The 17,034-nt window shown below is 41.6% G+C and overlaps 1 protein-coding gene across 4 annotated transcripts in view; it reads right to left on the bottom strand.

The window, feature by feature from the left end:
- LOC147636857 (uncharacterized) overlaps positions 1-7,848 on the bottom strand; it is a 32,749-nt gene extending 24,901 nt beyond the window's left edge. For 3 of the 4 annotated variants that reach the window (XR_015266272.1, XM_086800418.1, XM_086800419.1), the window contains exons 1-5: positions 7,631-7,848; positions 7,310-7,388; positions 750-871; positions 564-614; positions 192-305 (exon numbers count right to left, since the gene is read on the bottom strand). Coding sequence is in view for 3 of the 4 variants with exons in the window: in XM_086800418.1 (XP_086656544.1) it covers positions 192-305; positions 564-614; positions 750-871; positions 7,310-7,388; positions 7,631-7,638 (374 nt within the window). In the remaining variant the exon portion in view is untranslated. Of the gene's footprint in view, positions 1-191; positions 306-563; positions 615-749; positions 872-6,222; positions 6,607-7,309; positions 7,389-7,630 lie in introns of those variants that run through there. The other variant, XM_086800420.1, reaches the window with a different exon arrangement.
- Positions 7,849-17,034: the final 9,186 nt, after the last annotated feature.

Here is a 17,034-nt window from a genome sequence, read left to right as displayed (position 1 = left end):
CAGAGTCCATTGACAGGATTCCCCCCTGCAGCGAAGACATTCCAATCTCATCCACACACTTCACGTCCCCTGAAGAGGGCATTACAATGGAAAAAATAAATACATTGAGATGAGAACTTGCATATTTCTCAAGTTGACTGAAAAGAGAACTTGTAACATCTGTTTAATGGGGTGGTACTTTTTTTGTTTACCTTTTGTCAATGTTTAATGGTACCATTTCTCTGCTCGAGGCATACATTCTCAAAAAAGAAACCTCCACTTTATCTGTGCTGCGATCCACAACGTGATATTCGACTCCTTCCACACTGCAAAGCACTTTTCCTTTTTTGTGAGAATGAATAGGTATGTGGTAGTTTTAAAATCCATGCGGTTTTTCCAATGAGGTGATAGCCCAACTGGGGAAGGTGTTTGCCTAGGACCAAGAGGTTCTGGGTTCCAAACCCTACAAGGTGCTTCCTTGGCGGCATCGCCTACGAGCGATGAAAAATGGTATCTACGGAAGAATCTAGGGCCCTAAGGCTGGGGGGGATCCTTGTTTTTGGGGGGGTGGTTTTGACACTCACACATCATAATTGTCCCTTCCTCCTGGTGTGCTCCAATTGAGATCCCAATATCTGATTCAATTCAACAATAAAAAGAAAAGTTAAGATATATAACCCAACAAAACAAAACAACCTAATAAGGTTAAAAATGAGCGAAGGAATGCATGTGAACACTTCTCATAACAAGTGAATAATGCATCCTTTCACCCTCTATTTTTCTCCTTATTTGATGTTTCAAGAAGGTTGTCGAGTCCTCCATATTGAATGCCAGTTATAATCCCCCCTGGTTTGGATATTGTGACTTGCAGAATTCCATTATCCAGTATGATCTGAATCATGCCAAAAGAAGGACTTTATAAATACTAATCAAACTCTGAAATGAGACACATCATTTCAAGACAACAAAGACAAACAATTGTGTATCCAGAAAAACTGCATATGCTATATAAAACTTGACCTTTCTCTACTCTTTCTACCCAAGAAATCCTGAAAGGTGCTGCCACAAAATCTAACAAGATGTTTTATTTCCTCCCGAAGTTCAAACCCTCGCAGAAACTTTCTAATATCTAATCTCTGGCAAAGAACGAAAGTCACCGCTAGCATCACTAGATTGGAGACTTTGGGACACCAACAGCTGCAAAATTCATCACTTACTGGAGGCTTCCTGGTGTCCTTTACCTTTTACTGGTTTTCATAACTCAAAATGGAGTTCTTACCTTCTCTATGTGTCCCTAAGAGATCCGTTGAACTAGTGAGCTAGCCTAGATGCAACCACCTCTTCCATCCATAAAACCATCATGGATCAAATCCTTACCGAAGAGGCTAAAGTCTCAAGCTGATGGCCTTGGTTAAGGCTCTGTATGCACTTCAAGCGAGATAAGCAGCCTCCACAGAGTGACCCTGTCTCAACCTTTGAGAATGAGGTGAAAAAGAAAGGCATGTCTGCTGAACCCAAGATCTCAGCAGGACTGCTGTCCAAAGGAGGACAGAAACAACAAGAATAGCACTGGTATCAAACTATCGCCATCTTCCCAAGGCATGAATACATCTCTGCAGCTCTGTCAAAGTAAAGAGTCCAAGTAAACAGCACACCCACAGCTGAACCATGTTCCATCCCCACAGTGATGCATGCAACCCTTGATACACCCATACACTCTAATGGAGCTCAGAAGAGCTCCTCGTGGCTTGCCAAAGGGTGATTCTGACTCCTCTCCTATATTCAACCATTTGGTCATCTTTTGGAGGAGACAAAACATGCACTTTGGAAGAACAAGAGGAATACCTTATATCTCCCAAAGAAGAAAGGGGATAGAACTTTGGTTGCCTTGTGGAGGCGAATCACCTTACTTGCTTACTTGGACTTGCTTATTGTCACATGCGGAAGCCTTTTACCTAGATTAATAAGTCAACTTTGCAATTACTATGGTGCATTGACTTGAGAGAAGAGAGGAGAGAGAGGATTCAAAGACACCCGATTTAAGAAGCCCCCACCAAGGATATACATCCATCCAGCCACTACTAACTTACTCGTAAGGAAATAATCCTTTGCTTTTATTTTTTTCCCTCATCATCTCGATTATCCTTGAGTGTTAACTCTCAATTGAGGAGTGTCATAGAAAGAATGGTTCCCAACCGATTCCTTTTTTGAACCCTGAGCCCTTCCAACGTGCCATACGTGGCCCATGAAGAAAAAGAATCCTAGAGCAAAATGAGAAGTGACCAACCAGCTCTAGGGAGATACATAGTTCATGGCGTTGATCTCAGTAGCTACTCCACCCAAACTGACCAATAACCAGTCTTGCTGCTCCAAACGGTTCCTTACTGAAGCAACCTATTTACTACAATCTTGGGAATACGAAATGAAGTCCTAATGTCTTGGTCCCTGATGCTCTTGGATGCTGTTGTTATGCTTGTGACCTGCCCACTCAAATTCCCAAATGAGGGCGGCTGCCCTACCTACCGCACTGTCTGGCCAGCTTAGATGGGTCCAAACCTACCCACAACACCTACTTCTTGCCTTCTACCCGATCTGCCATGATCTTGTTTAATAGTCACTCCCAAATAACTTCCTGGACCTACCCAAGCTTAGATGGGTCCAAACCTACCCAGAACACCTACTTCTTGCCTTCTACCCGATCTACCATGATCTTGTTTGATATTCACCCCCAATAACTGTAAAAGTGGTACTAGAATCTGTATCACTGGTGTCTTTGCCTTTTCTCTGAGATGAAACCTTGCCCTTGGTCTTGTCCTTTTTCTTGGACAGACAATCTTTGGACAGATGGCCTCTTTTTCCGCAAGAGAAACGACTCCAAAAGTAGGGAGCTAAGATCATCAAAATCCAACTCAATGGATGTGACCTGGCACCACAAAGATCGAGAAATAACATCATAGTCCGGAGGAAGCTTGGTGAGGATAAGAGCAGCCAACTGAGAAGAGGACAAAGCAGCACCCATAGCCAGTAACTAGTCATGGATAACCTTGGCCTTCATGAGAAAAGACTGCATTGAATTGCCTTCAAGAAATAACAAGCTGTAGAGCTGCCCCTGCAAGGTAACTACCCTCATCGATGAATCTCGTGCAAAGAGATCCTCCAATCTTGACCATACTTGATGAGCACTAGAGAGAGTTTGCACTGCCCATGAGACCTCCTCGGTGATGGTCCGCACAAGCACAGAATGCGCCTTCGAGTCCCGATTCTCCCAGTCTTGTAATTCCACAGCAAATTCATCCTCCGGATCCTGAGTCCACCTCCTAGAGTTTTGAGGACGCTCGGGCTTCCTTTCAGTGCCCTGAACAATGTCCCACAAACCCTTGTGGATGAACCAAACCCGCATCTGAAGCTTCCAATGAGCGTAGTTGGGTCCTTTCAACTTGTCATCTTTGTTCGTAAGGGGGAAGCCATATCCACAGCAGCAAAGAACAAATCTCAACTCTCAAACACTTCTCTCAAGTGCTTTCCAACGAAGCGAGGCACCGGGAACAATCAGCCCCCTCTCAAACCGTAGAGAGAAAGAGGCGGGACATCAGCAAAACAGTCCAACATCCACCGGGAACCTCCTACTGGAAGGGCAGGGACTGCAAGAGAACTCACCAAATCTGATGTTGGTGCAGAAAACACAGCCACAACTCCACCGTTTGCCTCTGTAGAAGAAAACATAGCCACCAAAACTGGGCAGATAGCCTCTGTAGGAGAAAACGCAGCCAAAACACTTCAAGATCTGCTTCTGAAGAGCAAAACACAGCCTGTAGGGCTGGCCGACAAAAACCAGAAGAGGGCTAGACCAGAAACGCAGCAAGGTACTGAAAACGCAGCAATTGTATGGACTGATCTGCAGCCGGAGAAGTGATAAGGCAAAACGCACAGCAAAAGTGGGCAGATTTGCAGGGATTGGAGCAGCCTCGACCTAAGCGTATGATACCATGAAGGAGAGAGCACAAGCGGAAGCATAAACAGTAAACATATGAGAGAGTGCAAAGTAGAATGAGAGACTTGGACAAGATCACCTTTTATAATAGCAGTAAAGCTTTACAATGGCAATGGCCAGCAACAACTGGATGTTGCAACTTGCACTATGTGCAAGTGAATTGGATGAAGGAGTGAATAATGGGGAACTCCTTATATAGTGCATCAGTAAGCTGGCCGACTGCCTCTAGGGCTGGCCAACTGCTCACAAGACAAATAAATAGGAGAAATACAATAAAATGCCCAGATAAATGGTAAAGCCCCAAAACACTGAGATGGACAATTCTAACAAAAACTACATCATTTGCATCAAAACTTGCATCATCTGGCCTCTACACCATTCCTCTTCATCTCTAGCAACCCGGATCTCAGTGATGTAATATGTCGACCCTGTCTATCCTTTTGGTAGCAAGTCCTTTTGCTTTTTTCATGTTGTCTTGACATACATTTTACTCATGGATCATATGTAACAGCTTTTAGGTCTCATAGACCCTTCAGATCTTTTGTAGCTATTAATAACATCTTTCTTTTTGCATCTTATTGCACACCACTCCATGATATCCTTTGCTCTTGAACTGCACATTGACCATCGCTCCCAAGAGATACCACTGGCCCCACTGTTCCTTGTGGTCCTAACAGCTCTATCCCCCAATGTTTCTTGTGGGCATGCCAACATCCTCAGCCTTGGCCTACCTCGATACCTTGCTCTAATACCAATATCATATAGAAAAGCCTCACTTAGAAACTATGCTATTACTACCGTGCATTGACTTGAGAGAGAGCATAGAGAATGCACACACCCGATTGGGTCCAAACAAAACACTTAAGAGTGCCCCCCCCTCCCCCCTCCTTCTATCCTGAATCCTTGAAGTTCTCACCAAAGTGGTCAGCTTGGAGCTCCAGCCTCTCTTGCAAGATACATGACATTCTTTTTGCAAGGCTATGGAATGGGTGAAAAAGAGCACTCGGCCTTGGCTATAATTTCGAGAAAGCATATGATCAGATAGATTGGAATTTCTTTCAAAGCAATCTCAAAAGTTTTAAATTTCTTTCAAAGCAATCTCAAAAGTTTTGAATTTTTTGAGTGGTCCATCAAAGAAGTTATTCTTTAACCCTACAAACCAGGAGCAAGAGCTTTCTGGTGTCTACATGAGTGAGAGAAGGCTTCCCCCTTGCCCCATTTGTGTCTATGCGGCCGGTGCCGGCATTACTAGCCTCCGTCTTCCTTACAAAAGTAATAAGGAACTCATGGGCGAAGAGTTTGCAGATGACACCACAGCCTTTGTTTAGGCTTCCATGCTTACATGTGGGAAACTTGACAAACTGACAGAGCCATAAAAGTAATTCTCAATTTGGATGGATCTCAGAAGCTCAGGAGCTCCTTTGGAGAGGCTTCACTTGGTTTTCTAGTGGGACATTGAGGCAAACATTGGTTTGCAGAACTTGCTTCACTCCCTCTAATACTCTCAATATGCAATATACCTTAAAGACTTGTAATGTTTGGGGGAGGTCATGCCACAGATTTGCAATTTGGGAGATAAAACACACAAGTAGACCTTTTCATACGGACCGAAGGATGGAATTTTGTGCTTCCACTTGGGTCCTCATTACGAGATTCCAGTGGAGGATGCACCATGTTGCTGGAGCCATGCTTTCCTTCTTTGTATCTACAGAGGCATGGTGGAGGTAAAAGGGAGGCACAGACACCAATTTAAGAACATAATTTGCATTCTTTCTATCAAGGCCTAAATGATATGTCTAGATGTGGCTTCGCAATACACAATTAACTGCCCATAAGAGCTCCATCTTGATCACTTCCTTCTCTCATCTTGAACCTTTGTGTTTTGGCGTACACAATGTGGGTTGAATCTGTCCGACATCCATGATGGCCAGGAATGGCCTGCTGGTTCCCTATTCCGTGTAAGATTAGAAACCTCAAAATTTATCCTCAGGGCTTCCCCAGCTTTAGTGTCCATTGAATGCACCCATCATCCAGATTGTGGGATGATTGACAAAGACATCAAAACCTTTGATTGTGCATCTATGTTTCCCAAGCTTCAAGGTCAGACTGTGCATTCCCTACTGGTTTTTAGTTTTTTTTTTCTTGACAAAGGATCGAAGTCCCCTTTGAGATATTATAGTTAGTAACTCAACAAGGATCTTAAACATATTAATTCGAGAACATTATGATATGCATGAACAACAATGGCTTGCCTTCTTCCACCTTGCATCCGGCCCCTTTTGGCTATGTGCCTTGACATGATGGGCCTACGGTCGCCCTTCCATTGGTTATGGATGTCACCGTAGCTGGCACTTAACCTGAGAGACATGATCAGGGTATGCTACAAAATGGCATAGTAAGAGCATGATACCACTTTGTTTTCCATGGACAGAAAAACATAGAATAGAACCCATCTGATGTAATCAGAAGCACCGTAGTCCTGCGAAACTTCGAGGATGACAATTTAGATTCATCCAGGAAAGCTCGAGAGACAAAAAAAAAAAAGATAGTGAGAGGATCGATGCGAGTGCGCCAGAGAGGAACATAGATGGCGCTCGCGCGAGAGCAGAGTGCAGGCGCGTGAACTATGGATGCGTAGGGGCTTTAACACACTCCGTGTGTGGAAACGAGGAAAGGTCGGACAACCACTACTGCTTTTCACACACCATGTTGTTGTCCGGGATTTCCATTCACTATAGGTTGAGCACCTCGTTTCTATTGATGTTCAATGAACACTCTAAGTTGTGCCATTTATTTCTGTTGATGTTCAGTGAACATTGTAAGTTGTGCCATTGATGTCACTATCAGCTCCAACGGATTCCATGGCAGGGGGGGTTTGTTGTTCGGGGTATGACGGCACGGCACAAGGGAGGCGGGGGTGTGAGGCACGGCTCGACCAAGGGGTGGAGTAGAGTGTGCGAGAGCAATGACACGGCATTGCGTTGAATCTACCCCCTATGGTTGTTGACTTCTTCCAACCATGGGTTGAAACTCTCTCTCTATACCGAAGTCTATCTCTTTTCCATGCCGCTTGGGCACCTAGCATTTTCCCCCTAGTAGATGTGTAAACCCCCTTAATTGGAGCATGCTTGAGAACTTGCCAAAAAAAATCAAACTTATACTCGCTACATACACTAAAATCTATCTTATACAAACACCATTATTATTTGAAGGGGATTGATTATATGCAAATGAAGGGGATTGATTGTATGCAAATGAAGGGGATTGATTGTATGCAAATGAAGGGGATTGATTATATGCAAATGAAGGGGATTGATTGTATGCAAATGACGGGCATACATAGTGCTGACTCTCGATCAATTTGACATCGGGGCCTTCAATGTCATCACTAATAATGGCATCCATTGCTCTAGATTTCCTGCAAGAGGTCAATGAGCTTTATTAACAACACACATTCTTTTAAATTGCCTATCAATAAAAATGGAAAACAGCCCTTGTAGTTCTTTCCAGTCCTAGTCTTATAGGATGTTTTGATAAACGAAAAACAATCCTTTAAGTCCTAGTCTTATAATGTATAGCATTTAAAGCATGGTAGAACCATTCGAAGACAAGCTTCTTATATACAAACTTGGTTTGAGAAATGTTGAGCGATGAGCTCACCTGCTCATCTTATCCTTAACAATGTCTTCAATCTGACACACCACAAAGCTAGTTATTATACAAACAAAAAGAAATACAAAGCCTTTTGTTGAATCGTGTGAATCAGACAATGGCTTATTACAAAAATCGTAGACTAGACATATAGTGAAGAACTTGTGTAAGGCTCCCTAGACCTAAAGAACACACAATGAGAAATGTTTTATTTAACACACATACCCACAACGAAGAGTCCTTACATAGCATTCAAGTAGCCCACATGGAGCTTTCACTACAATGAGTAGAGTAGAAGGTGGAGAACATGATGCGGACTCGAGTAGGATGACATGTTGATTTTTTCACAACTCTTACCAAGGAGGGCATTCATGGAAATAACACAATCATGACTTGCACAATGACCAAGTATGCTTACAAGTGTTTCATTGCACACATTACGTTACTTATTTCAATGGGCTAATCGTGTCTTCAAAGAAGGCTTTGCAATCACATAAATATATTTAGCTTTAAATTTTCATATCACTTAATATATAAGGCTCAACCATGTTTTATTAAAAAATATTGATGTCAAAGTTCATGTGCATGTTAAGATTTAATTTTCCACTACCTATGCTTATAACTTTTAGAAAATTTTGACAAACTCAACTTAAGGTGTCTATAATTATATGGTTAGTATTAAAAAAATTTGACAAACTCAACTTAAAGTGTCTATAATTATATTCTTAGTATTTAAAAAATACCTTTGAGATAGCAAGAAACATTCAATATCACTTAACTACAGTTATAATGTGAAATGACTCATTACTTTTAAAAAATTAGTTAGTTTATAAACAAAAAAATGAGCATTTTAAAATGGTGTATGAGACACACACACAGAGAGAGAGAGAGAGAGAGAGAGAGAGAGAGAGAGAGAGAGAGTCTTTAGGGACATACGCACAAGTACATGTCCCTAAAGACTCGCGTCTGATTTTCACATGATTGTGGGCTCACGACTCCCAACCCAAGAGGTGGTTTGGTTTGGTTTAAAAGTTATTTAACTTGATTGGGGGTGATTAAGGTTTGGCTTGGTTTGAAAAATATTGGACTTGGTTGGGGTGATTAAGGTTCCTAATCCTAATTAATGGTTTTTATGCAAGTGATGGAGTGTTTTTTTCTATTTGACTTTGGTTGATTTTACATTCTCTATGCTACCAATTTCAAAAAATACATAAACAAAATTTATGAAATGCCATGAATAAACTTTTTGTTTCAAGTATTAGGCTTGGATAATTGCATACAATAGGATGTGGGTGATTTAGCAAACATAAATTTACAACATCCCACATAGAGCTTTCATGGCATTGAGTAGAGTAACAATTAAGAACACAACTACCAAATTTGCAATTGAGTTGGTTGTTGTGTTAGTTTTTCGACCCTTAATTGTCTATGGGTTGCCTAGGGAGAAACCCATAAACATACTCATGGCTTTAATATCTATTGTCTAGAATTGGCTCATGCAAATGTAAATTACTTCCTTTTTGTAAACCCATAAACAATGACTTGAAAGGCTACATATCCAAGTGATCATAATCCCAAAAATGTAGTTACACAGACATTATAAAATAAGTTCCTCATTTTGTTGGAATAACATTAATATGATTTACCTCTTGCCTCACTTTTCAAGTTTCATTCTAATTATATCTTCCTTATGTGTGGCAAATATTTTTAATCGTTACCATTTTTTTACATTAGTGGGTTGGAAAGTCACTTGTTGTGTATAAGTTGATGTTTTCTATGCTTCTCATCGTGTTTAAAGTTACTATTTTTGTTTTGACTTCCAAGCAAACATCAAAATATATATCTATGTGGGGTCTTAGCTTTTGTTTTGAATTCCAAGCAAACATAAAAATATATAACTATGTGGGGTCTTAGCTAATATGCTTTTGGAGTAAATGAGTAATGGAATATAAAAAATAGATAATAAATCTAATTAAATTATTACAAGTTAAATAAGGGTCAAAAGTAGAATGGAGATGAGAAGGGTGTCTTTGCTTTGATGTGTGGAGAGAGAGAGAGAGAGAGAGAGAGAGAGAGAGAGAGAGAGAGAGAGAATGGTATCATATTAGTCTTTTAAAATAACCACAAAGCCAACAAACCATGTATGATCCATGGAATAGCATCAAATTACACCCAAATGGGGCATGAACTTGATATTTCTTTATTAGGAGCAAGATTGTGTGTGTGTATAAACACACTTTTTTGGTGAAGTCTTTATATTTATGCTACAGTAAGCAATCCCTAGAAAGAGGACATGCAGCTACAACATCAAAAGATAGCAATGTATGACAAGTATGCAGGGTAATCCAAATCACGGGCACGCAGACAGTCAAAGAACGATTATCGTCGCAGAGACACCCGGAAGAAGTGGTATTTATCTAGAGGCGGATCACCAAATACTATATGGTTTCTGTCTTTCCATAGAGTTTAAAGAGCCTAGTAGGGAATCTAAGTGAAAAAAAGATCATACCCCTATCTAGCAAGGAGAACTCCAAATAGCTAGTAAAGCTTGCCAAAGGAAGCATCGGGGAAGGGTGCTTGTAGAAGCTGTTGAAGAAAATGTAGGAAATCATGAGTCTGAGAGCAATGCCATAAGAGATGGCCCATGGACTCTCGCGAGGCCATGCATTTGTGACAAGTTGATGGACCAATGTGTCTGCGTGCCAAAACCTGTCCAACTGGGAAAACCCCAAGCATGATCTGCCATAAGAAAACTCATTGGCGAAGTGGCAGTTTGCAAGCCCAGGGATGTCACAATCTTCTTTGCCACCAACATGCATCACGAGTCATAGACCAAATGTGATTTACATGATCTTAAATCCAAGGGGGTGGCAACAAAACCTTATACAACTTGGCTACTATAACATCCACCAACAGCAACAACGGACGGCATCCCGGATCATCACAGTAGAGGGCCCAGTCCTTGAGTCAATGCATAAGCTCAAGACGAGGTATTAGTTGAAAGTTCTGGAGCATCTGTGAAAGTGCATGCCAAAGGGAGCGATAGTGCAGGCCCAATCCAAACTGTCTGATTGGAAAAGATAATGCATTTCTTGCATCATCAAGCACATCATCCACAGTAGAGATCCCTTTTGATTGAATAAAATATGAATGTTTAGGCTCTTGCAAAGCTAGTGGAAGTGCAAACACCTTCAACCAATGTAAGCTTTCAGCACGTTGAGAGTTCCCATCAAGAGTGTCCCGCGTCCAATCCATTTAAGATGAGAAAGGATGTGTTTCCAGTTAGAAAGCATACGGATCACAAAAGGGCATCCCTTAACTCTGCCATCAATGTGTCCAGAAGGAAATCCCACTAAGTTAGCCGCTAGTGGCCAAAGGCATCAACAGTCAAATGTGAGAGCAAATGGTGCATCATGACAGCCTAGGGCTGATCACCTTGCAGGAACTCAAGCATCATTTTCCCCTTGTGTGCCAGAATGTGAATGTGGATATTGAGAATATTAAGTCCCCCATGCATATTCGATGAACAGAGGTGCTCCATGGAAAGTAACCTAAGGCCCTTTATGGCCATGCTGCCCGCCAAAAAGTCTCTGTAATAGTAGACATGAAGCGGGCTATGTCTTGCTTTCCGAACATCATCAAAGGCAAAAATAACTGTATATATGCAACCAAGATTGATTGGACTATGCGCAATCAGACATGTAATGACCAAGTGGCTAACTTCCAATATTCCAATTTCTTTTGCAGCTTGGTGAGCACCCATTCCGTTTGCTGACGTCTAGTGACTGACCACCCCAAACCAAGATGTGGCACAAGTTCCATAGGTGGAACAATCTCCCCAGGCCAGAGAATGTTATGCCAATCTTTCACATGCAATGGTAGAAGCCTAAATTTTTGAAAATTCACTTGCAGACCAACTGCCATACCATACAATGATAAAGAATTCATGAGTTGTGAAAGATCCTCTTCTGTGTTCTTGGGTGTGAAGAAAGAGTCATCAACATACGCTTGTGCAATCATAATCTTTCTTGCATGCATCTCTATGTCATGTAAGCTACATGTAGCAATAAGGTGATCAATGTATTGAAGCATTGGCAATTGTATATAACAACGCACTGAGAGGACAGCCTTGACGTACTGACCGACGGAGAGTCCGTTCTTCAGATAGATCTCTAGACAGAATGCATGCTGCTTTACTACTATCACGATACATTCAATATATGATGTGTTGCATTTTTTTGCCAAACCCCAACAATTTCATAGTCTGCGAGATAAAATCCCATTGTACTGTGTCAAATGCTTTGGCAATGTCCACTTGGAGTAAGAGAATATCCTGCTGAGTATACTTAGCATATTCTATCCCCACATAAGCATTAGGAATATTATCCATGATATGTCTACGGGGAATGAACCCCATATTGAGCAGGATGCATGCTATTATGCAAAAAACCTTTAATGTGATTAATCACCATCTTAGTAACCAACTTATAGATAACAGGCATCAGCATAATGGGTCTCCAATCAGCAAATGATTCACACAAGTTCTTGTTGGGGAACAATTTGACTGAACCTTTTTTCCAAGTTACTGGCATTTTCTAAGTTTCCCAAGCATAATTAATCATATGTAATAATGCAGGCAAAAGGGCATCCCAATACATAAGGAAGAACTCTACAGTGAGACCATCCCAATCCTGAGACTTCCATTTACCACATGACTTTATTGCATCTCCTAGTGCCTCTTCCATGAAGGGTGTCTCAACCTGCAATGCCTATTCTAGGGACACAATTAGACGCACATGCTGAAGAAGCTCATGTCTTGCCGACAGAACATCATACGATGGAAATGTAACTTGCCTAAATTATCTAGCATAGTGACTCACGCAAGCGTGCGCCAATTGTGCCCATGAGGTAGTCCAATAACCATCAGCATCCTTAACTCGACAAATGTTTTCACATTGTCTCATATAGTGTAATCCTTTGAAAAATTCCTTAGAAGAACAACCCTTGTCAAAGAAAGCTCTTTGCCTTGCCTTAGTTTCCTATTTGTCAACTTTCATGTGATCATTGTATCGTAAGAATTGCCTAGCCTGACAAAGGCGTGCACCCTCGGTCGGAGACAAATCCCGCATGTGACTAATTTATGTCAACTCCTGGCAAGTGTTTTTGGCCCTGAACAACAGCCTCTCTAAGATGGCGCATGTAATTTGTCCCGTACTCAGGAATCACATATTTCATGCGAGTAGTAAAGGCAGTCCAGGCATAATCAACATCAATCAGGCTCTACGTCCAAAGAGCTGCTATGGCATCACGGCCCACGTCTTTGTAAGTCGCATTGCAAATAACTGTTTTATTGACAATGAGAAGCCTTTTGGCAGCAGGTAGCCTGTCATTTTGCATCTCAAGAAAAGACAACCTCAACCAAAGGGGAGCATGATCCGAGTGCGGGAAGGCATAATCCACTCACATGTGACAAGTATAGGCATCATATTGGTGTGCAGTAAACGATATACCACCGATCCAAGTGTGCCTAATAATTGGATTGTGCATTATGTTGATAGGTATAGCCAGAATGCAATGGCCTAGATTTTGTCCAAAGGTCAACAAGACGCATTTGAAGCACTAGTAGCTGAGACCAAAGGTGACGTTCAGAAGCCAGCATATGTGTATGGACAGATGTATTATCCCCTGGTTGTGGAGCATTATTGAAGTCCCCACATATAAAAGCATGTTGCCTCTAAGGATACTGCAACAAAGCCTACCAAATCAAGGCTCTCTAATGTGAAGATTGAGGAGCATATACCGAGGCAAACTCAGGAATCTCCACCTGCATGAGGCATTACATGACGATCCATTTGCCATCCTGGTCATTAAGAGCCACAGAGGGCTGAAACGCATGTTTCACAAGAACCACCACACCAAAAAACGAATGCTCACCTGCATAAAAAATATCATAACTGGAAAAATGCCATGTTCAGCTTGCATAAACATGTTGATTGTGCTCTTGCAAAGCAACTATATCTGGCTGCAATTTATTAACATAAGCCCATACTAGCTTCCATTTTTGTTGGTCACACAACCCTTGCACATTGTAGGTTAAGCATTTTATTTGTTCCAGCATATTTACAAGTATGTACATATTGTGCCGCACAAGAAAATATTCAAGATTGCATTTCCACCTTGGGATCCATGTGATGATCCTGATAAGGCGCCGACTGTTGTTGCCCAGGCACTATAAGTGCTATTCTTCCGAAAATAAAATTCGATGCTCAATCACTATTGTAGCCCAAGTAATGTCTAGTCCTGAGTTCTCTACTAGAGTTTGTCCATTGGACGAAGCACCTGTCCAAGTACGGGATGGAAAAGTCTTTTGAATAGGGGCTGGTTTTTTTGGGAGTTGCCATCCATCAAATGACATTCTTTCCTTTCCATTGGGCTGATGAGCAGTAGACACAAGTACATTAGCATTACTAGTAGGAGCAACTTTGGCTTTTCCTTTGTCCAGCACAATAGGGGCTGATTAAGAGGTCTTACTTTTAGTCCCAGAGAAGTCCTAAGAACATCGTTATTAGGCACGGATACACATATTGCCTCAGGTGGCATCTTGTGCATATAGCAGGGGACATTGCGAGGCCATGTGCCTAAATTTACAACATTCAAAACATGCGCCACAAAGAGACCCCATTTGAGTTTATAATAGGCACTGCCCATTGCAACATTGTTGACATTTACATAGTATGATTGTGGCGTGGCTATATCCATGTCCCATAAAATGCAAAAATGATTTGAATTACCATTCTGCCGAGACAAGCACACAACTTTTCCCAATGAGCCTACAATTTTGGGTAATAGGTTTTCCAAACACTAGGGGAAGTCCACTACTTCAACCCAGACCAGGCATCGATGCTTAATCAGTAGATTAATAATTGCGTGTAGGAGACCAGGATAGTACATGCACCATCTGCTGACCATAGTACAATGGAGACTGTTCCAATAGCATTTGTTTATATTTTTCTACTGTGCCGGAATAACCTTAAAAAATCCCCTTCGCTGCATAATGCACTTTGTGAACAAAACAACCAACTAAAGTCCTTGTCAGCCAATTTCCTACATTCGCAAAACAATAGGCATGCGACTTGGAAAGAAAATAATAACTGCATGTTTTGCATACATCCGAACCAAGTCGACAATCTCATCAACATCAACAGATATGCTAAGCGAAGGGGGAGACTCTGTCCAAAATTTCCCGATGTCCTCAAAACCTTGTTAATCCCATTTTGGATTAACAAATATGCTCCTCCATTTGAGGACATTAATAATTGTTATGCAAAGGCACTATAAAAGTTATACATTATGAGATATTGGCCACCCAAGGCCTTAGTTAAGTTTTGGGCTCCCAAGTGTGAATAAGGGCCAATTGTTTATAAGGCATTTTCTCATAATAATGAATAGACACAATCCCCCTTTGTGCTATGAGAGTTCTTGCTTTTGTCTTTATAGAGAGATTGAGAGAGAGTACTCTAGCACATGTGCCTTCTCTATAATTGTATGGAACTTCTCACATCATGAATTGTTATCTACATTCTCATGGCCTCAGAAAATAAATCGACAGTATCTTACCAGAATTTAATTCGAGTATCAAATTAGCTTATCAAATCATATTCACATGCACTTGAGGTCTGGAAAACTCATTGGAGAAGACCTCACTCCCGACGACGATAGTGCATCAAATCACCTAGGATTTTCCTATCAAAAGAGTGTTGGTTCAAGCCACTCAGTGGAGCACTTAATTGATTGTCTTAAGGAATCTAACCACATTCGAGACTAGTAGTAGAATCCATGGAAGAAGGGCTATGATTCTCTAGGTTTGGGGGAGAGGAGAAACCACCCTTCCTACCAGATCCAGTGGTATCATTGATTGATATAGCTTTAGGATTTTTTAGTCTCCAAACTAGCAACAGCAAGTCTGCAAGCACACGGGTCTGTCAACTAGCACTGGACTTGGTCCAAGGTAAGAATTATCAATCCAACCTTCAAATTCTAGGTTTTCTAACACTGGTACCCCTCGAATGAGAAGAGACTTGGAAAGTGCAGCCAGGACAGGTTAAGTATTTTTCCCAACCTTAGAGGAAGTAAAATTAGATCTGAAAAGGATTAAAGTAAAACGATAGCTGTGTGAGAATTAAGCTCAAGGAAACAAGAGCTCGATACTCGAAGGGCTCTAGCTAGAGCCGAACAAAAGGAGATGGGAAATGTGAACCTATTTCAATCACGTGTGGCAAAGAGCCGGAAATGTTCATGGGCAGGAGTGAGGGAGAAATGCCCATTAATGAAGAGCCAAGAGCGGAGGAAGGGTTTGTAACCCAAGATGAAGGGGATAATCTACCGAGGGAAACATGTGAAGTAAAAGACCGCCTGTACACCAAGAAAGATATCGAGCAAATGATCAATCATCCCTTTTTCTTATAGAAAGAACATGGAGCTCTTAATTCTACAAAGGCGTACGGAGGCTGCTAAAATGATGAGCCAATCCAGAATGAAGTGGTTGGACCGTCCTATAGACCAGAAATGCCTAGAAGAGTCAATGTTGGAAGAGGACGAGGTCTAGGTAGGGGGGGAGTAGCTCCTCAAAGACCAAGGGCAGATCCAAACATAGATCTTAATGCGGTCACAAGGACAGATTTGTTGAATATGGCTATGAAAATGGGCTGAGGAATGGTCGAGGAACTAGGCACTACTCTAGAATCTAGACCATGTCAAATGAAGCCACACATCATTTCAAAGCGCATACAAAAGTTCTTTGGGGATGGGGATCTGATTCAACATGTAGAGATCTTTGAGTCCACATGCGAAACATGTGGGCTAGTAAGTGATGTAACCATGATTCATGCCTTCTCACACTGACCCTAGAAAGAAAAGCTCATCAATGGTTTCAAACCCTCAAGCCAGAAGATAAGATTAATTTCACGTGGCTCAAGAATGCGTGTGCCAAGCTTTGCTAGAAGTGGCGACGACAGATGGAGTCCTGTGGCACAGCTGCATAACATCAAACAGAAAGAAATTGAGTCGATGATGCAAGACTATGTGTCCTGGGGTAAAGCACTTGAATTCAAGAGATGCAAACTCTACGGAAGAGGCTAATTGATGCGAGACTATGTGTCCTGGGGTAAAGCACTTGAATTCAAGAGATGCAAACTACGGAAGAGGCTAATTGATGATCAGTTATTGCCATACTTCCGGAGAGGAGTCTGAGACCACAAGATGTATGATTATCTAGTATTAGCCTCAGCTACTCTGGATGCATGTTGTAAGCTGGCAATTGAATATGAAGACAATATGCTGGAATTGCCATAGCCAAAAGATGTCAAAATATCTTCGACAGCAAAACAACGACTTCGTCGCGAGTTTCGAGTCAC

This window comes from Cibotium barometz, chromosome 7, assembly GCF_041138505.1.
Source record: "Cibotium barometz isolate CiBa-2024 chromosome 7, ASM4113850v1, whole genome shotgun sequence".
Classification (NCBI taxonomy): domain Eukaryota; kingdom Viridiplantae; phylum Streptophyta; class Polypodiopsida; order Cyatheales; family Cibotiaceae; genus Cibotium; species Cibotium barometz.
The sequence above is the reverse complement of the archived record's forward strand: the minus strand, read 5'-3'. Positions and strand labels throughout refer to the sequence as shown.